We start from the raw sequence: 20877 nt of genomic DNA, 5'->3' as shown, positions 1-20877 counted from the left end.
ATACGTACATGAATGGTTTGAAAGATGTCTGAAATTTGGGGGGACAACTGGGAAGACACTGAGATGTAAAAAAAAATAATTGTAAGCAAATCATGTAACATGATGTTTGATAAGCACAAACAGAATGTAGATAGAGTGAAAAACTAATAAAATGTATTTAAAAAGAATGCAATCTTTAAAAATCACTGAATGAACTTAGCCCTAAATTTGAATAAATATGTAGAGGATTGTGCTTCACTTCTTGGTGTGAAACTATTTCAAGCATACATGACAGGGTTCAAGTTGAGAATGCTGGCCAGATTTCATGTTTATCATACAGAAATCACCTTACTGGTTACTATTAAACTGTTAATTATGAAGCATAGGAAACAGAGGTGCTTGAGATTGGACAGGAAAGAATTCTTATTGGTCAAAAGGATATTTTTACATTTGTAAGGCAGATTTCAATTTTTACTGATAATACAATGGCTGAGAAGTATTGAGCCCTTCCCAGAAAAAGTTGAGCTAGGAAGCTATAAATTGCAGGGTGTATTGGCCAATTTGTCTGTATACAATGGTGCAAAAATCAACTACCTATGATTTTAACGTCTCTCATGTTCAGGTCCAAAGTGAACATGGCAGCACCTCCAGAAAAGTTCAGTGTCCCATTTTTCCAAGGGAAAGGTGCAAAGCAGATCCATGATGAAATGTCACAAACTATGGGTGACAGTGGCCCTTCATATGCAACAGTTAAATGCTAGATTGTCAATTTTAAAACTGACCGCCCAATATCAGCCCAAAGTATTGCTATATATCTGAGATATCATGTGAGAGAGTTGGTGCCATTATCCACAACGACTTGGAAATGAGAAAGCTGACAGCAAAGTGGTTCCCCAAACTTTTGACAACTGAACAAAAGAGGAAACATGTGGAGTCATCAGTGGCTGTTTTGGAACATTTTGCAAGAAATGAGTCAGATTTCCTGGGCAAACTTGTAACTGGTGATGAGACATGGATCTACTGTTATGATCCTGAGACAAAGGAACAGTCTAAGGAATGGAGGGACAGTGGCTCCCCCAGGCCAAAGAAGTTCCCAGTGCAAAGGTCGGTGCAGAAGCAAATGGCAACAGTTTTTGGGGATAAAGGAGTTCTGCTGGTGGAGTACCTCCAACACGGTTCAACCATCAATGCAAAATATTACTGTGCTTTATTGACGAAGTTGAGGCAAAACATCAAGAAAAAACATCAAGGAAAGCTCTCCAAAGGTGTCATCCTGTTGCATGACAACGCCTCATCACACACTACAGGTGAAACAATGACAAAACTGACCTCCTTAGGCTTTCAAGTGATGCCCCATCCATCCTATTCATCTGACCTGGCTCCTTCTGACTATTATCTGTTTCCCAAACTAAAAAAACACCTAAAGGGGCAACGATTTGGGAGTGTTCTGGAGGCAACTAATGCTGCAAATGAGTGGTTACACCAGCAGTCGGAAGAATTTTATTTGCAAGAAGCTGCTGGACAGATGTCGCAAGTGCATTGAATTCCTGGGGGGAATATGTAGAACAGTGTTGCAGTTACAGCTTCCTAGCTCAATTTCTTCTGGGAAATGCTCAATACTTACTAGCACCCCCTCGTAGCAAAGTTGAATGTGCATTGCATGACTCTTAAGCCCATGTAAATATCAGAAAATATGAATGATAATCAAGTGATGGTGATGAAACCTCGTGGAAAACCAATTGACAAGGGCTTATTCATCCAGATGGTGTGAGAACTGGCACTTGAATTGATTATCACATGTGCATGGAAAGGCATGGTTTTGACTTGACATTTCAGATCGTGGATTTTGTGTATTCAGAGAAAGGAGACCTTACCTCTTTCTTCCCATTAGCATCAATAATCTTCCTTTTTGCTGAAGGATGATTCCAGCTGAACTTAATCTTTTCTACTTCTCTTATGTTTGAACCAGAGATGATATCAATGTTTCAAACACCAAAAATTCTGGTATTAATGTATAGGAGGTGTTGATGAGTAGATATAATTTTCTCCATCCAGTAAAGCTAGATGTTCTAATTCAAGCCATTTCACTTCCCTCCCAAAGATTCAAATATCCCCATTAAACATTTTTTTAAAAAAACCCATGCTGCAGAGAATGATTTTAAATCATATTTTGCAACAGGTATATGCACTTTTCTTTTTACATTATGTCTCAGTCTCAATCTGTTCTGCTCCACTGTTGTGAATAAAATAACATCAGCACTGAATAGTGTATTGTTATCGAAATTTTAAAGTGATATTCTATGCCTTTGCTGAAACTGCTAAGTCAATTATTTATTGTCAACTGTGTGTAGGGCTGCATGCATAAGAATAGGGCTGGATACATAAGAGTGGTGCTGTGTGCAAAACAGAGCTGAGTGAAAAAAGCCTTTCCTAATAAGGCAATCACACCTTAACTGTAAGACTGATGATTGGTGGATTTCATCTGGGACAAAGTGGTAAATGTTCTGTGCCTATTATAAACATTGTACTCCCTTGCAAGCGGTGGTTCCTATTTACATAAATAAACTGTTTATTCACTCACTATGGGATCTTTTTGGTGTCTCCAGCTACCCTCCTAAACAAATGAACCTCAGGTTCTTTTAACCTTTGATCTCTTTTCTTCCACTTCACATATGAAGGGAACGTCTTTGAGAAGTCTTTCTCTATATAGATTGCTGGGAATGCTGTGCACTATGTTGCATAAAGCAGAAGCACTTCAAATTAATTTAAATACCACAGAATTAACATGCCAATAGTTTCCAGTTATACAGAGATTATTTTGGTGCACCCAGTTAATCTGAAAGACATGTTTAATTTATTAAGGAAACCTAGAGAAGTTGAAAAACAGCTCTGAGAATTGCTTTGTGTTTGGGTGAGAAAAGTTAGCTGATGAAAAAAGGAAAGTTCTGGAATTTTCCCTTTCTTAGTATCTCTTTGTGAATGGTAGTGATCACAAGAGGGGATCCTAGTGCAGACCATTTTGAATGCTGCCATTGGTATTGTCAACATGCAGGCTGGTTGGTATCCTTTTTCTGACTGGCAGTGCAGGCACAATATTGTGCAACAATGTCGGGCCATTTCCCAGCATGCTGAATTGTTGATACAGAAGCAAAATATCCCACATATAAAAACTGGAGTTTTTTTTTTGAAAGGTTGAATTTTACCTTGAAAGATGATCTAGTACAGGACTGATCATTAATGGCAGAATGGGTTGTGATTATTCAGGCTGCATGTATGTGGTAGACAGTGAAAATGTATTTTATTAAAATAATATTAAAGAATAATCTCCTTTCCCCAAACTCCTGCTCCATTCACTCCTGCAGTGATGGATTCAGTTAGGGATCCTGGAGTGACTTTTCACAGGGGACAAAAGAGAAGGTTTTTTTTTTTTTTGATGGTGGTGGTGGTATCAACAGGGGTGAGGGCCTTCACCCTCCCTTGTACTTTTAATTAGTTCCTGATCCCCCAGTAGTGACAACAAAACTCTTCGTCCCTGGCATTTTCAAACCTCAGGAGAAATGGTAGGTTTCACAAGCCAAAGGCTCAGATTTTTTTTCTGAGAAAAGCAATAAGCAGACTCCATGAACTTCTTAAGAAATTTTGTTATCCCTTGAAATCAGATGAAAAATACTTAATTTTAAGAAAGCTAATCCCATCAATAGAAAAAAAGAGAACTCACCTGGGGGTCCAACAGGGCCTGTTTCTCCTTTCTGGCCAGGCGTTCCGTCAAATCCTGGGATACCAGGTGGACCAGTCAAACCAACAGGTCCTGTGACACCTGTTGAAATGAGAATACAATAACTTATTTATGCACTCACTGACATTTGCAATAAGATGGTATCCACTTGGCAAACCAGTATCTGAACATGAAGCACAAGATACATAAACTCTTCCTTAATCCAATTAAGATTTCATTTTGGGCTTCTCTTACATCAGTTGGCATGCTATATCTTAAGATGCACCAATATAAATCTGGTATAAAATGGTATGTATTAGAAGAAGGTGCATGCAAGGGTTTCTAGAGGTTCTTGGTTACTAGATTCTGTGCTGCACCACTGAAGGGTGCTGGTAGACTATGTCTGGCAGACTGTTTTATTAGTGTGAGGAGAGATAATTCCATGGAAGTGTTTCTGTGCATGGAGCAGCTCATTCCATCCATGGTTCATGTGCAGGCAGTGTGAGCAAGCTATTTTCTGTCTGATGTGTGCTAAAAGCCTTGTCATGGTCAGTGGCAGAGTGTCTGACAGTGTTGCTGCATTCTTTATAGTCTGTGGTTTCATTTGTGCTTGGAGTTTTTATGTGATAAGACTGGGAAGCAGAATCCACGGCATAATTTTGTATGAATGTGTTAATTTGTCCATTAACATTTCTTTGGGGGATTTGTACCAAATGGAGAAACTGCTTATTTTGTTGTTTGCTTCAATTATGTGCATCCTCTAAAGGTTTCACACAACCTACAAACTTCATCTTTTTCTTTGATGGATTTACTCTCAAGCTGCGGAGTGAGGGTGAGTGAAGTACATGGATCCTCGCCTGCCTGCTTCCATTTTTTGACAAAAACCTGTCTGTGAGAGAGAGAATGGTAGCTTCCAAAACTTCCACGAGTGTAGGTAAAGGTTCCCCTTGACAATTTTTGTCCAGTCGTGTTCGACTCCAGGGGGCGGTGCTCATCCCCGTTTCCAAGCCATAGAGCCAGTGTTTTGTCCGAAGACATTCTTCTGTGGTCACATGGCCAGTGCGACTAGACACGGAACGCTGTTACCTTCCCACCGAGGTGGTCCCTATTTATCTACTTGCATTTGCATGCTTTCGAACCGCTAGGTTGGCGGGAGCTGGGACAAGCGACGGGCGCTCACTCCATCGCGTGGATTCGATCTTATGACTGCTGGTCTTCTGAACCTGCAGCACAGGCTTCTGCGGTTTAGCCCACAGCGCCACCACGGCCTTTTCCACGAGTGTAAACTGATCTTAAATTGCTCTCCCTTGCTGCGATTAACACCCCAAAATAATAGATTTTAAGAACTGAAAATGAACCCCTCCCTCCCCCTCCCCCCTTTCTTTCTTTATTAAATTTTGTGTCTTTGGGAGGTCCCACAGGCAGAAATTTTGCCTCTGGATCTGCCAGAGCTGCTCGCTCCTGCTTCAGAGTATAAAAGGCACTGAGATATGACCTGCTTTGGTTTAACATTAATTTAAATTTTCTACATTTCTTGAATAAACTACATAATATAAGATCACAGTATCCTCAGGTGATCAGTTCCAATCCCCCCTCGTGGATGCTAAAAAACGTGAGCTGCGGGCTAAACCGCAGAAGCCTGTGCTGCAGGGTCAGAAGACCAGCAGTCATAAGATCGAATCCACGCGATGGAGTGAGTGCCCGTCGCTTGTCCCAGCTCCCACCAACCTAGCGGTTCGAAAGCATGCAAATGCAAGTAGATAAATAGGGACCACCTCGGTGGGAAGGTAACAGCGTTCCGTGTCTAGTCGCACTGGCCATGTGACCACGGAAGAATGTCTTCGGACAAAACGCTGGCTTAATGGCTTGGAAACGGGGATGAGCACCGCTCCCTAGAGTCGAACACGACTGGACAAAAATTGTCAAGGGGAACCTTTACCTTTACCTTTTTATCAAACACTATACAGTACATTGCATTGTCTCTGGCTCCTTCTAGTAAACACAACCTGGAAATACATATTAAAATGTATTGAAGTTTTTTATTTAGTATTTTCAGACAGCAGATAAATTAATCAGTGGATACTGATCCTGCAAATACGGCAATCCTACTGTAGTTTACTACAAACTACTATACTGTGTCTTCATATGATTAGTCCTTTTGTATATACTCTTCTAATATCTGTAAAAATGAAAGACAGATACAATATTTATACCACATGTGATATGGTAACTATGTATTTATTTCAATATCATTTAAAAGATTGTGGTTTCATAGTAGTATGAATAGTAATATACAGGACAACATAATTTGTACATTTCCCCTATTTCGAAGCTAATTTGGAACAAACTGGAAGTATAGGAAATCTGAATATTTTTAGTGACCCTTTGTAACATTATAAAAGATTGAAATAACCTGTTTAACTTCCATAAATCAGCTATGTAACTTCAGCTTTCCCAACACCCAGCAAGGCATATCTGTTCTTCTACTCTTAATCAGCTCGTATCTTCCAAATCCATCTATTCCATGTAGCCACTAGTCTTGTGTCAAGAGGGCCGGCCAAGCCCAACTCTCCCTTAATACAACAACTTTGTATATCCAAGTTAAACTATGGACAGTGGGACCATCAAACCAGAAGCAAAACTCATCTTCTTGCTAAGTGAGCTGGCTGCTGCCCAACTCCCACTTAGCACCTTGAGTTATAAATCCACAACGTGCTGTGCCTCTGATCTGCCCTTCATAAATCACCACCTGCCCATCTGGTATAGGGTTCTTCTTTATATATATGCAGTATATATATAAAGAGGTTACTTACCTGTAACCATAGTTCTTTGAGTGGTCCTCTGTGAATTCACACATATGGGTATTGTCTGTGCCTGCGCTGACTCTCTCGGAAGATTCTAAAGCTAAAAGTAACAATTTTATGGTGTGATCCTCCACGAGGTATATGCTCCTCCCACCCACCATCTTCCCCAGTTCATTAATTTTATCCACCGGGTATGAAGGAAAGAATTAATTAAATAATTACATAATTAACCCGTGACAGATAGAGGGGAAGGATGGGCGGGTTGTGTGAATTCACAGAGGACCACTCAAAGAACTACGGTTACAGATAAGTAACCTCTTTTTCTTTTTCGTGGCCTCTGTGAATGCACACATATGGGTGACTAGCAAGCTGCACTTACCGGTTGGTGGGACGTCACGGTAAGAAAGATGACAGGACAGCTCTGGCGAATGCAGCATCTTGGCGTGCTCTGACGTCTAGACGGTAGTGCTTGACAAACGTGGATGGTGTGGACCACGCAGTGGCACGACAGATGTCAGGAACCTTGGTGCCACGCTGAAAGGCAGTAGAGGTGGACAGTGCCCTGGTGGAATGAGCTGTCAAATGTTCTGGAGGGGATTTCCCCAACAAGTTGTAAGCAAGGGAGATAGTCTGTACAATCCAACGTGCTATGGATTGAGAGGAAGCTGAGGCCCCTTTGTTTGGGCCGTGAAAGCATAGAAAGTTTATTGGACTTTCTAAAAGTTTTTGTCCTTTCGACGTAGAAAGCCAGGGCTCATCTGATATCGAGGTTATTTATGGAGCATATGTTCTAGGGGCGACGAAGGAGACTTGAAGAAGCAGGGTAGTATGATGGGTTGGTTGAGGTGGAAGTCGGAGACCACATTCGGGAGAAAGGAAACATCAAAATAAAAAGTCACTTTATCGGGGTGAAACTGGATAAAGGGAGGATCAGCTTGAAGAGCAGCGAGTTCACTAGCCCGTTTGGCTGATGTGATTGCAACAAGGAAGGCCAATTTAAGAGTCAGGAATTTGAGGTCGATGGACACCATGGGCTCGAATGGAGGCCGCATCAAGGCATTAAGAACCAGCTGCAGTGACCACTGGGGGGGTGATACGCTGTTGAGGAGGGCGAATGTTGTTGAGCCCTTTGAGGAACTTCTTGACAGTTGGGTGAGAAAACAACTTGGAGGAGGGAAAATCATCAGGCTGGTGAGCCATAATGGATGAAAGATAGACCTTTAATGTGGACTGGGAAAGGCCGAAACTGAAGAGATGGAAGAGAAAAGCGAGCAGAGTCTTCAGAGAGACGGGTATAGCAGGTAAGTGATTGTTCTGAGTATACTTCAAGAAAGATTTCCATTTGTTTTTGTATAGGAGGGTAGTGGAAGGTTTTCGAGCTCGAAGAAGAACCTGCATCACATCAGGAGTATCCTCCATGCCGCAAGACTGAGAGAGGCGACGTCTGGGTGAAGAACGAGGCCGTGGTCGAGTGAGAGGAGATCTGGGCAGAGAGTAAGTCGGAGCTATCAGGGGCTATCAGGATCGTGTTGGCCCCGTCCTGTCAGATACGGACAATCACCTGCTGGATGAGAGGCAGAGGGGGAAATACGTATAAGAGATCTTGGGACCAGTCCATCAGGAACGCGTCTCCCAGAGAGTTGCTGTCCCGTCCCGCTCTGGAGCAGAACCGGGGACATTTCTTGTTGGCATCGGCTGCAAAGAGGTCTATTGAGGGTGTGCCCCATCGCCGGCACAGCCGTTGGAATATGACATCGTTTAGAGTCCATTCGTGTGTTCTCGTCGGTAGCCGACTGAGCCGTTCTGCCAAGGTGTTGTCGTCGGTGGAAATGTGGACGGCAATAGGGAAAACATGGTGGGAACAGCACCACTCCCAGAGGTCGACCGCTAGGTAGAGCAGGGAAGAGGAATGGGTACCCCCTTGCTCATTGACATAAAAAAGTGCAGTAGTGTTGTCTGTTGCCAACTGCACTACTTATCCTCGAATGAGGGGAAGGAAGGAGTGGAACGCTTTGATGATTGCCAACAGTTCTAGATGGTTTATGTGAAGTGGCAGCTTTTGTTTGGACCAGAGTCCGTGAACTGTGTGCTGGAGGCAATGAGCACCCCACCCCGTGGGGCTGGTGTCGGTTGTGATCTGTATGGAAGGTCTTAGAGGCGAGAAGAGCCTGCCGATAAGAAGGTTGTCTGGACGAGTCCACCAGTCGAGCTGGGAGGCCAGTTCTCGTGTCACTGGTAATAGGGCCGACGGAGGGTCTGTGAGCGGATCGAACAGGGAAAGAAACCATGCCTGTAGGGATCACATTTTGAGTCTGTCGTGTTGGACGAAAGCCGTCGTCGATACCGTAAGTCCCAGGAGGTGTTGGGCGTGATGAATTTTCCTGATCCTGTCTAGAGGCAGGAAAGCTCTTGCACAGAGGGAGTCTACCTCCATGGCTATGAATGTGGCCGTTTGGTTTGGGGTCAAGTGTGACTTTTCAAGGTTGATCTTGAGACAGAGACTGTGGAGCATGTGGAGGGTTACGTCCAGTGCTTTTATGGCATCGTGGTATGATGTTGCCACTATCAACCAGTCGTCGATGTAGGGATAAATGTTTACTCCCTGCAGCCTGAGGAAGGCAGCTACCGGTGCCATACACTTGGTGAAAGTCCGGGGGGTGGTGGAGAGCCCGAATGGGAGGGCGCAAAATTGGAAGGCAGTGCCGTTGAAATGAAACCGGAGGGATTTTTGGTGGTCCGGGTGGATGGAGATGTGGAAATAGGCGTCCTGCAGGTCGATAATTATGAAGGCAAAGGGATAATAGAGTCCAGTGTAAGCATACGGAATTTGCAGGGAGATATGAAATGGTTGAGATGGGTAAGATCAACGATGGGGCGGAGGCCTCCATCTTTCTTAGGAACAGTAAAGTATTTTGAGTAGAAACCACTGAGGGAGTCTGAAGTAGGGACAGGAAAAACAGCACGTTTCTGGAGAAGTTTGGTAACCTCATCGTACAAAGCAGAAGAGTAAGGAGTGTATCGGATGAACCCCAATGGAGGTAGTTCGGAGAACTCTATGAGGTAGCCAGAAGCTATAATGGATAGAACCCATTTGTCTGAGGTAATGGATCACCAACGATGGAAAAATGGGGTGAGTCTGGTACAGTTCACTGGGCAGAGAGGGATATCAGACAAGGGAGGCATAGGTAGTTGTCAATATTGCTTACCCTTTCGCTGTCCTTTTCGAAAGAATTGGCGTTGACGAGGCAGGGTTTGAGGTCGGTACGACGCCATCAGAGGTTGAGGGGCAGGTTAGGGACCTGTCAGGTTGATGGGGGCGATATTGTCTATAAGATTGGAACCTTTGATTTTGGTATTGTTTAGGATGATATTGGCCCGAACGGTAGAAGGGCCGTTGATAGGAAGAAGACGGCTGGGCAGAATAAGAGTGTGTGGTCTTACGCTTCTTATGGAAGTCTTCCATGGTGTCATCGGTTGTGGAGTTGAACAGGCCGGCACTGTCAAAAGGCAAATCCTCAATTCTCAACTTGGTGTCATCAGAGATTGTGGAGGATTTAAGCCAGGCATGGCATCGAATGGAAATAGAGGTGACTAGAGTTTTAGAAGCGGCCTCAGCAGAGTGTTGCGCCGCAATCCTCTGATACTTGGCGAGAGAAATAGCTTGTGAATGGATGTAGATGAGGTCGGATATCATGGGTTCAGGAGATGATTCAATGAAAGGAAGGACTTGATTCCAAAGATGATGCTGAAAAACGCTCATAGTTGCTTGGTAACTGATGCTTCTGAGTAAGAAGGCTTGTAGAGAGTAAATTTGTTTGGCAATTTGTTTGGTCAACTTTCCTGCCATCCTTATTGGCAAGGGTAGGTTTGGACTTAGCCTGAGTTCGAGCCTGACTAGACTTGACGATGATAGAATTAGGCACTGGATGTTTGTTGAGGAATTCGGCATCTGCACCATGGGTCCTATAGAGGCCATCGGTGCGGCGAGAGATCTGCATGATTGAAGGGGTTTTTCCCTAAGTGTCCTTGGAACAGGATGCTCCTGATTAATGTCATCGAACACCGGGTCGGCATCAGCAGACGGGGGTTGTTCAGTGTCGAGATTTAGGGCATGTGCCATTTGGAAGATGAGAGTTGAATAGGAGGAAAAGTCTGGAGACGAAGGGTAATCTGATGGCCTTCCATCGGGGGAGCTTGATGCCCTTGGGGTGGCAAGTCTTCAAAAGGGCCCTGAGATGTTACCGGGTCCGGCATCGAGGGTGCAGGACGCACTGGTAGGGCCTCGCGAACCTTGTCTCGCATCCGCTTAGATGGGACGAGGGGGCGAATGGGCGGAGCCGAAACTGTCGGGGCCAAGGCAGTGGCACAGAGGCGGCTTGGGTCCACAAAGGGAATGGCATGGGGGAGTTCCGGCGTCATTTTTGGCCATTTAGACTGCTCAGGCTGAAACCTCTCGTACCAGAATTGCCACATGAAGGGGTCAAAATGGTATGGTACCATTGGAAAAGGGCATAAGTCGCCTTGCGATGGGACTGACCTCGGTGGAGAAAGGTGCTTTCGTTTCTCCGTTCTCTTCCATGGAGGTGAAGGGGGAACCTCCAGATCGGATGCCGAGCTTTCAGCTGCCAGCCCTGAGTCAGGGTTGGAATGGGCTGAGGCTGGGCTGGACTGTGGCGCAGCGGCATTGAGGCCAATGCTCGGAGTTTGGGGCGGCATCGTGGGGGGTACACCATCATGGGCATCGTCTCTGTCCAAGGCTAAATCAGGGGCTTCGCTGGATGATTCCTCAAGGATAGGGGAAGGCAGAGAAGGCTGAGGGGGCTCCACTCTGGGAAGTTTGTCCTTTCTGGGCCTCTTAGGGACAGGTTTAGGTTTTTTCTTCGAGCTGGGATCCTGAGCTCGAGACTTCTGAGAAGAGAGCAACTTGTGCTTACCAGACGATTTTGCTCTTTCAGCAGTGTCCTTAACTGGTAGCACGGAGGTAGAATCAGAGGTAGACTGGCCCGCTGGAAGTCTATCGGCTGAAAGGGCAAGAGATCTAGCCGCTTCCGAAGACAAAGTAGGAGGATTCATGGCTGTTTGCCAAAGGTAAGACCGAAGTCTTTGGAGCCTCTGTTTAAGTGCCGGCTTGGTTAAATTTTTACAAGCAGGGCACAAATGGGTAGGATGTTCCTCACCCAAACAAAAAAGGCACTGATTATGACCGTCAGAAAGTGCTATTTTATTCACACAGGTCGTACACCTTTTAAAATGAGACGGTGAGGCCATAAGCAACGAACTAGGGAAGGGGGGAGGGGAAAAAGAGAAAAAGGGAACAAAAAGACCGTGGGGAGCCGATTAGGCAAACAAAAGACGCAGAGGATCACTAAGTAGGTAATTAAAACAAACAAAAGCTCAAAGGAGCCTAGAAAACTAGCCAAAAGGCAACTAGCGAAGTGCTCAATCTTTCCTGAGAACCGTTCAGCTCGGCAGAAAAAAGGAACTGGGGAAAATGGTGGGTGGGAGAAGCATATACCTTGTGGAGGATCACACCATAAATTTGTTACTTTTAGCTCTAGAATCTTCCGAGAGAGTCAGCACAGGCGCAGACAATACCCATATGTGTGCATTCACAGAGGCCACGAAAAATATATATATATAAGAAGAACCCTATACCAGATGGACAGGTGGTGATTTATGAAGGGCAGATCAGAGGCACACACAGACAGACAGACAGACAGACAGACAGACAGACAGACAGACAGACAGACAGACAGACATTTATTTATTTATTAAATTTATTCCCCGCCCCTCTAGACCATGTCTACTTGGGGCGGCTAGATATGGATAGATATATAGATATACAGATATAGATAGATAGAGAGATTCATTCCTATTCCAACAATAATCTTCTCAAGCATTTAATGTCTATTATATATATACAGACACACACACACATATATATACATCTACAGATAGATAGATAGATAGATAGATAGATAGATAGAGAGAGAGAGAGAGAGAGAATCTCCCTCTAATTTCCTTCAGTTCATCCCTATTCCAACAATAATCTTCTCAAGCATTTAATGTCTATTATATAAAGTCACAGGCAGGCTAGAGATGGAAAAGTTATTTCTCACTTTCAGTTTCTTTACTGTGTGACACAAGATTTAAAAAAAAGCTAGGACTTTAAATGCAGAATATATATAGTCTATAGTTCTTTAGTAAATAAAGCTGTCCAGTACGAATCCGTTCATTTGCCATCTTTCCTTTAAGTACCCTTTTATTGTCTTATTATTTTATTACTTTATTTATGGTTATTGACAAACAAATCTCCTTTGCCACTATCTGGCTGGTCTCAGCTTTCTTCCATGACTGGCTGCTTGTTAAACAAGCACCTTGGGCTCCAAACATAGACACAGTCAAATAGTCAAAGCAAAATCTGTCTGTGCTGCTTATAAAGGCTCAAAGGTCAGTTACTCATAGTCTAGAGGTCTAAGAGATCGTATCTGTATCTACATCCCTCTGTGGCGAAGTTTGCAGCTACCTTGCCATCATGGTGTCTTCCAGAAGGAGACTCTCACAAAAAATCGCACTGCTGTCTGAGATTTGGAGTCTCCCGGCCCCCCTGCACATCAAGGCTTTGCTCTCCTGCAATGTCTTGCCCCCTTTTCATTTCTGGGGGTCTGCAGACCAGAGATTACAGAGGTTTTTCACCAGAACCCTGGGTTTCCCTCTGCTCTTGCTGCTGTACCTCTGCCCCAACATGAATTCTATATTTCCAAGATTCACTAATGAATCTTTCATTTGAAGTACGACACTTAACTGATTTTTCAGAGTGATATGACCAGAGCTGTAATGCTGCATGGAGCAGCCAGAGCCATAGTCATGCTCACTATGAGCATCCAAAATATAGGTTCATATATTTTTTATTTTACCACTTGAAAAGTGGTACATAATATCCGATTTGTTAGGATCTGCATGTCTACAACCCTATGAATTACCTGAGAGTAAATGTAAACTTCTCAGAAAATAGAACTGTAAATATTCCCCCAAAAGTTTTTAAATTGCTAATCCAAAATATAAAAACCAAGCAGAGAAACTGAAAGGAATATTGTTCCTCTTGGTTATTTCCCCCTGTGGCGTTTGCCCAGGTCATGATTATTCATATGCTATTTGCATAGACCATAGAGTGCTGGAGGGGCGGAATAACAAAGTACAGTATAAGAGACTCGGCAGGAGGAGGAAGAGTGGAGATAGGCAGCGATAGGGTTCTAGAGATAGGGAGCTTGAGGGAGAGTTGAAGGGTTTGGTGTAGTTTTAGAGTTTGGGCAGGAGAACGGTAGTTGAGGGTGGATAACGAAGAATGTTTGTTTAAGAGTTAACAATATTGCTTGTTCTGTCAACATTTGTATCAATAAACAATTTCTATTTGGTTCTTTTAAAATGACATATGGCCTGGACATCTATCATTCATGATAGGTATTGATGATGAAATCAACTGGTGGCAGCTGATGGGCATGCAGAGTGAGCTCCTAGTTTGGTGAAACTATCAGGGGCCACGTGGAATCATGACACCCCCCCTAATTATTTGACTTCCTCTATTTCCAATACAATAGTAACGTGAAAGTCTTGTTGTCTTTCCAGTGAGCTGGCAGAGTAAATAGGGTCTATCCATTATTGAGGTCCACCTGTAAAAAACAGCATCCTTTTTGCTCTGACAAATTCCTACATCTGTAACCCATATATCCCTCCATCTCTACACCACTGAATAGGGCTAGTGAGTCAAGAAAAATGTGACTATACATACCCCATTGTGCAAAGAGCAATCGTTTAATGTAAGTTTTGTCATGCATCCTGGCAAGCATGTAAATTCTTGCTGTTTCTGATGGGAAAAGCAACTCTTCTTGCCATTTCTGAGAAGATGCTTTCACAGAAATAATGGTGCCACAAAAATGCACCCCTCGCAAGCTTTTCCAAAGTTTTAAAAAACAATTGACTAAACTATACAAAAAGTGAGCATTATGCAAAAGCAGCCATGTAACTAAGAGGGAAGTGGGGAGTATACCTGCTAAAAGAGGCTATGCACTAACTTTAAGAAGGCAGTTGAATAGAGCTAGAAAAGGTACACAGAAGATACTGCATAGTTCTCCATCTCCAGCTTCTCACCTTGCTGTCCTTTTGGTCCTGGAGGACCAGGAAGTCCTTTGGGGCCAATTGGGCCTGAAGGGCCAGGTATGCCTGGTTCACCTTTCAACATTTGGAAAGCTCCTGGAGGACCTGGAGGACCTGGAAAGCCTGTCAGAAATAAAGAGATAAACAGTGGTAGTCAAAGCGGGCCCAACATTATATTTTATCAACATTAAAGAGAGGGAATTAAAATACAAACAATGATGTTCTTAAGACAAGTTCCTTAGAATTGTCTATAAAGTTAAGACTCTCCTTACTTCCTTATTTAATGGGATTTCATTAAAACAACCTTTTCAAAATCATAAATGAAGGGGAATCCAGATCAAAGTATATCTTACAAATGGTTGTCTAATTTTCTCTTGAATGCCTCCAGTGATGAGGTAATTAGTTCTGAGGTAATTAGTTCTAATCACCTCCTGAGGTAGTTAGTTCTATTATCATACTGCTTTGACAGTTCGAAGGCCTCCTGTAATTTGAACCCATTCTTACACTGATCAAGCATGCCATTAAAACCAATGACAGGTAAAGTGAACAGCATTCATTATATCGTTACAATGGCACCTCTCAAGGAGTGGGATATATTAGGCAGCAAGTGAACAGTCAGTTTTTGAATTTCATGGGTTGGAAGCACGAAATATGGGCAAGCAAAAATATCTGAATGACTTTGACAAGGGCCAAGTATGACTGAGTCAGAGCACCACAAAAATGGCAAGAGTGCCCATGATGACTCGTGTCCATCGCCAATAACGCTTACAGTGGGGACATGGAGCAATGGAAGATGGTTGCTTGCTCTGATAGCCGAGCGTGTGTGCGTCATTTACTTGGGGAAGAGTTGGCGGTAGGATGCACTATGGGAAGAAGTTTGGCTGGCAGAGGGAATATTATGCTCTGGGCAAGATTCTGGTGGGAAACCTTGGGTTCTGGCATTCATATGAATGTGACTTTGATACAAACCACCTGTTTAGAGATTGTTGCAGACCACATACACCCCCCTTCATGGCAATAGTGTTCCCTGATGACAGTGGCTTCTTTCAGCAGGAAATTCCACACTGTCATACTACAAAAAATGTTCAGGAATAGTTTGAGGAACATTACATGGTTCAGGGTGTTGTCTTGGCCTCCAAATTCCCCAGATCCCACCTGTAACTTTTCATTAGTTGCATGGAAGGATTTTAAAGTATATGTTCATACCTTTTTCTTCATAAATGTAAGACTTTTACAACTGCTCTGCAGGAACACAGAGTCAAGCACTGAGTAGATAAATAAAACTTATCAAATTAAACAAGCTGAAGTTGTCTGGAATTATTGCAACAATGAAAGGATTTATATTTTGATACTCAGATGAATATTTGATATGCCTGCTTTCATTCTGGGCGTAACCCTTTGCTGAGATTAAATGCCAGCTGTGTCGAGCACAAGTTTCTGATTTTTCCCTGGAGATCTATGGAGTTTCTAGGGACAGTCAAGCACCAAGGTCCCGGGTCTGACACTCTTAAGTATTTTTGTGGTCTTTTTTGCTGTTTTCTGTTTTTTTTCCTTATTGGAATTATTTGTAATTGTGCCTTTAGAATTTTATTTTTCAAAAACTACCATCTGTCTTGGACTCTTTTTCTTGATAGGATCTCCTGCCATGGGAAAAAATCTAAAGGTAAAATTTATAATGGCATACCTTTTGCTCCTGGATACCCTTGATCACCTTGTTCTCCCTTGGGTCCAGGGAATCCTGAAGAACCTCTTGGACCTAGAGTGGAAGTAATCATTCAGACTGTAAATATGTGAAATTCTTCTTTCACTTGAATTACACTCTACTTGGTCCAAACAGTCAGGTCTCCCAGATATTTTAAATTTTTTAGTTCAGTACTTCCTGAATTTGCTTTCCTTCACATTTATGAGGAAATGCACTGTGCTGAGCTATTATCAAATCCCAGTATCAGAGCAAATGTTCCTCATTACATTGTTGACAATTACTAACAGCAATTGCTTTGGCTGATTGTTTCCAGTCACTTAATACATGGAAGATGATATTAATTTTTATTTTGAGACAAAGGTCTAAGAATTTCTATGTACCATTTCAACCCTTGCAGCTGCAACTATTTTTATGTCTATATAAATTATAATTATATTACTAATGGAGCTATAAATTCTCCAGTGACTTTATAAGTTATGCAACAAGTTAAAAAACCTATTTGAACAAATATATGTTTTTCCCATCATACAAAACTCCAACAAGGACAGTGTCTCTGCTTCTTGCTATGCTTTCATACCTTGAGGACCTGGAATCCCAGGAGGTCCCATGTCTCCCTTTTGACCAGCAGGTCCAAGGAAGCCAGCAATGCCCTGTGTAAAACAGAACAGCTCTTAGGTGTAGCAGTGAATCAGCTCTGAAAAGTGATGGATAGATATGTGATCAGGAACCCAGGGGAGGTGAGGACTACCATACGACCTTGCCTCTCCTGGTTCATAAAAGCTGTGAGAAAGGGACTGGTCAAGTGGGTAGGAGAGGGGTGAACACCTCCTTGCAACAGGGTAGGATCCCAGCATACTTTAAAGGATGCCTTCCCAGTTGGCAAAGCCGTTTAAATGAACCTCATCATATTGCTCAGATGAAACACCATTCATGTTCAAGAATTTCATCAGAAAAGACAAAACATATTCGATAATGTTACTGGAACCAACCTGTTTAATACATAATCAAGCCAACGGAATAACCCAACTAATGCCATTAGCAACTGTCACATACAGCACTGATGGTACCTGTCTGTCATGGGTTTGGAGGGAAAGTTCCATCCTATGGGGAGTGGAAGGCGGGACATCAGGGGGGAGGAGCTGTACTGTATATATTTGGGGGAAGTCCTTCGTAAGAGAGCGGACGTGGAGAAGTGGAGTTGGAGTCTGTGGGTCAGACTGGGTACAACTGTTCGTCAGATAGTACATACCTGATAGGTTCAGGTTTCTATCTAGGTAGCCAGAACGGATAGGTTCAGGGTCTGTGCGTTACCTTAAAGTGTTCTGTGGGAACCAATCTGTTGTATGTGTATGATTGGGACTATACCAAGTTCCAGTATCCTACTTACCTGATCCTTTCATTTACCCTGTTTGTTTTTCAATAAACCTTGTTCTCTTGTTTATTAAAATCCATTCCTGGTCTGGGTGACTTGGGAGAGCGAATGGTTGGTGGCAGCATAACTACAGGGTGGGATACTCCAGTAGGTCTGGGGTTGCTACATTTATTGGTGTCCAGCGCGTGGGATACTACTGGTCCAGTTGCCCAGTGGTCCAGCAAAGCCTTGGCTAGTGTGCCCAGAGCAAAGGGGGGGGGTCTAGTCAGGGAAAATCTGAGGGCGCGTAGGTAATCTTCTAGGCTTACCTCACAGGGAGGTAGGCTAGTGGAAGAACGTGCAAACTCAGATTGGGGGACTAGATTAGGGAGCTCTGAGGCAAGCCGTTTTGGCGGGAAAGGGCTGAGGCAAAGCTGCGTGAAGTAACAGTGATCTAGCCTGTCTGCTGAGAGGCCTAGCAGAGGGGGTGGATTCTGCCTGGCAACAGTTGCAAGTTGGTGCTGGAGGGACAGCAGCAGTCTATAGAAGGCTGTTTCTGAGGCAAAAGGAAAAAAGTCGTCGTTTTATTTTGAGGCGTGACTTTTGAGGCCTGTTCTGGGGGGGATTATGCCCTTGACTCGAAGCCAAATGGCAGAAATGGGGGAAGTGAGAGAACCACAGGGAGACCAAGGTTCTGAGGAGGAATTTGGCTCAGTGCAGGATGAGAACGCGGGAGAACTGACCTCAGAACTCAGAAAAATGCTCCTAGCCCAACAGCATGAACTGAGGGTGAGGGAAATGGAGGAAAGGGAAAGGGAGAAACAAAGACAATTTGAAATGGAAAGGGAAGAGAAACAGAGACAGTTGGAGTTAGAAAGAATGGCGTTTGAGCTGAAGAAGCTGGAAATAATGAGTAGAAATAGGAATAACAATAATAATGAGGGGAACCCAGGGAATGGGGAAGGCAGCCTGTCTAAAACTGACTTGAAGAAATTCCCTGTGTACAACAAGGGAGATTGCCCTGAGGTGTTCTTTTCCCTCGTGGAAAGAGCGTTTGTGGACTTCTCAGTAAGGGAAACTGAGAAGATGACCATTATGCGATCTTTAATCAGTGGCAGCCTGGCAGAAGTCTATGCAGAGATGCCAGTGGAACTGCTGAAAGACTTCGCTGAGTTTAAAAAACTGGTGTTTGCCCGGCATGGGATAAATGCTGAACAGCTGAGGCAAAAATTCAGGTCACTCACAAAAAAACCAGAGCAGACTTTTACCCAAGTGGGGGCCCAACTGGTGAGGTTGCTAGAGAAATGGCTGTCTCAGGAGGGGACAGAGACCTTCCAGCAGCTCAAAGACCTGATAGCGCTGGAACAGTTTTATTCAGTCCTGCATGGGGAACTAAAGTTCCATGTGAGAGTGAGGAAACCTAAAACGGTGACAGAAGCGGCAGAGATCGCAGATTTTATTTCCCAAATAAGGAAGCCCTTAGGTGCTGAGGGAAAAACTGTGGGTAAGCCCAAAGAAACCTACAGCAGGTACTCTCAGGGACCAGGGAAAAACCAGCAAGGGGGAGGGGCCCATGTTGAAGGGAAGCCCTCTGACATGAAACCACCAAGACCTCAGATTTTGGAGGGAAAACCAAAAACAGATGAGAAAGACTCCAAGTACAGCAGAAAATGTTATTTCTGTCAAGGAAAGGGCCATCTAATCTCAGAGTGTGAGAAATTAAAGCAGCTAAAGGGAAATTTGCCTCATGATTTGAGTGGAACCAAGCCAAAAGCTGTGTTCTGTGTCCAGACAGAGCAAAGCTCCTTGCCACTGAGGGAGCCTGTTGCCATGGCGACTCACTCTGGACCAGTTACATCTGCTGATCAGGCTGGGGAAAATGGTCCTCTTGTGGAGGTCAAGCGCTGCTTGCTAGTGAGAACAGATTCGCAGTTGTTTGAAACCGCAGGGGTGGACGTAGGAATACTTGACCATCAGTATAGGGGGCTAAGGGATACTTGTTCCCAGGTGACCCTGTGCCATCCAGACATTATTCCTAGGAAGCATATAATCCCAAATGAGAGCCTGAAGGTGGCAGGGATTGAGGGGCAGGTGATCTCACTGCCAGTAGCTGAGGTACCTGTGAGCTTTCAAGGCTGGAGGGGAGTTTGGCGTCTAGCGATTTCATCGACTCTGCCAGCAGCCGTGCTCGTGGGAAATGACCTGGCTGAACATGTGAAACAGGTGCTAGTGATTACACGCTCACAAGCTACCACGGGGACAGTTCAGGGGGGTACTGAAGAGCCCGAGGCTGAAGCAGATGAGGGTAGTCCCGAAGCTGTGGCAGAACCCTTAACCACGGACAGCAAATTTGGCCAAGAGCAAAAGGCGGACGCCACTCTCCGAAAGTGTTTTGAAAAGGTGACCGACACCCAGTTAACACCTGAAACCCCAATGAGATTTCACGGGAAAAAGGGAATTTTATATAGAGAGACCCTGATGAATATCTCAAAAGGGGGAGATGGGATCAGAAGTCAGCTAGTGGTACCTGAAAAGTATCACCCCATGATCTTAGAAAGGGGGCACTCTGACATGTTTGCTGCGCACTTAGGGGTGAACAAAACCCAGCAGAGAATCACACAAAATTTTTACTGGCCTGAAATAGGGAAGCAGATCAAGGAGTTCTGTAAACGATGTGATGTGTGTCAGAGGCAGGGGAATAACCGTGACAGGACCAAAGCGAAGTTTTCCCTTTGCCTGTGATTGACACCCCGTTCAAATGTATAGGAGTGGATATTGTGGGACCTTTGCCCAAGGCCACAAAGAGGGGGAACCGGTTCATTCTCACCATTGTGGACCATGCCACGAGGTACCCCGAAGCCATTCCCTTGACTAACATCGAAACTAACACAGTGGCAGATGCCTTGGTGGGGTATATGTCCAGGATGGGATTTGCCTCAGAAATAATCACAGATTTGGGCACATCATTTACATCAAAGCTCATGAAACGGTTATGGCAAATCTGTGGAATTAAACACAAGGAAACCACTGCCTATCACCCCGAAAGTAATGGGTTAACGGAGAAGTTCAATGGGACTCTGATGCGCATGATTAGGGCTTACTTGGCAGAGAATCCAAACAATTGGGACCAGAAGCTGCAATCCCTTTTGTTTGCTTACCGATCAGTCCCCCA

General features: G+C 44.0%; 1 protein-coding gene across 2 annotated transcripts in view; it reads right to left on the bottom strand.

Moving 5' to 3' along the window:
- COL4A1 (collagen type IV alpha 1 chain) overlaps positions 1 to 20877 on the bottom strand; it is a 389221-nt gene that overhangs the window by 37809 nt on the left and 330535 nt on the right. Inside the window, exons 44-47 of one of the 2 annotated variants that reach the window (XM_072992788.2) lie at positions 16932 to 17004; positions 16337 to 16408; positions 14647 to 14775; positions 3698 to 3796 (exon numbers count right to left, since the gene is read on the bottom strand). In XM_072992788.2, coding sequence (XP_072848889.1) covers positions 3698 to 3796; positions 14647 to 14775; positions 16337 to 16408; positions 16932 to 17004 — 373 coding nt within the window. Of the gene's footprint in view, positions 1 to 3697; positions 3797 to 5781; positions 5874 to 14646; positions 14776 to 16336; positions 16409 to 16931; positions 17005 to 20877 lie in introns of those variants that run through there. The other variant, XM_072992838.2, reaches the window with a different exon arrangement.

Source organism: Pogona vitticeps, chromosome 1 (assembly GCF_051106095.1).
Source record: "Pogona vitticeps strain Pit_001003342236 chromosome 1, PviZW2.1, whole genome shotgun sequence".
NCBI classification, from domain to species: Eukaryota; Metazoa; Chordata; class Lepidosauria; order Squamata; family Agamidae; genus Pogona; species Pogona vitticeps.
This window is presented reverse-complemented; position numbering and strand designations above follow the sequence as displayed.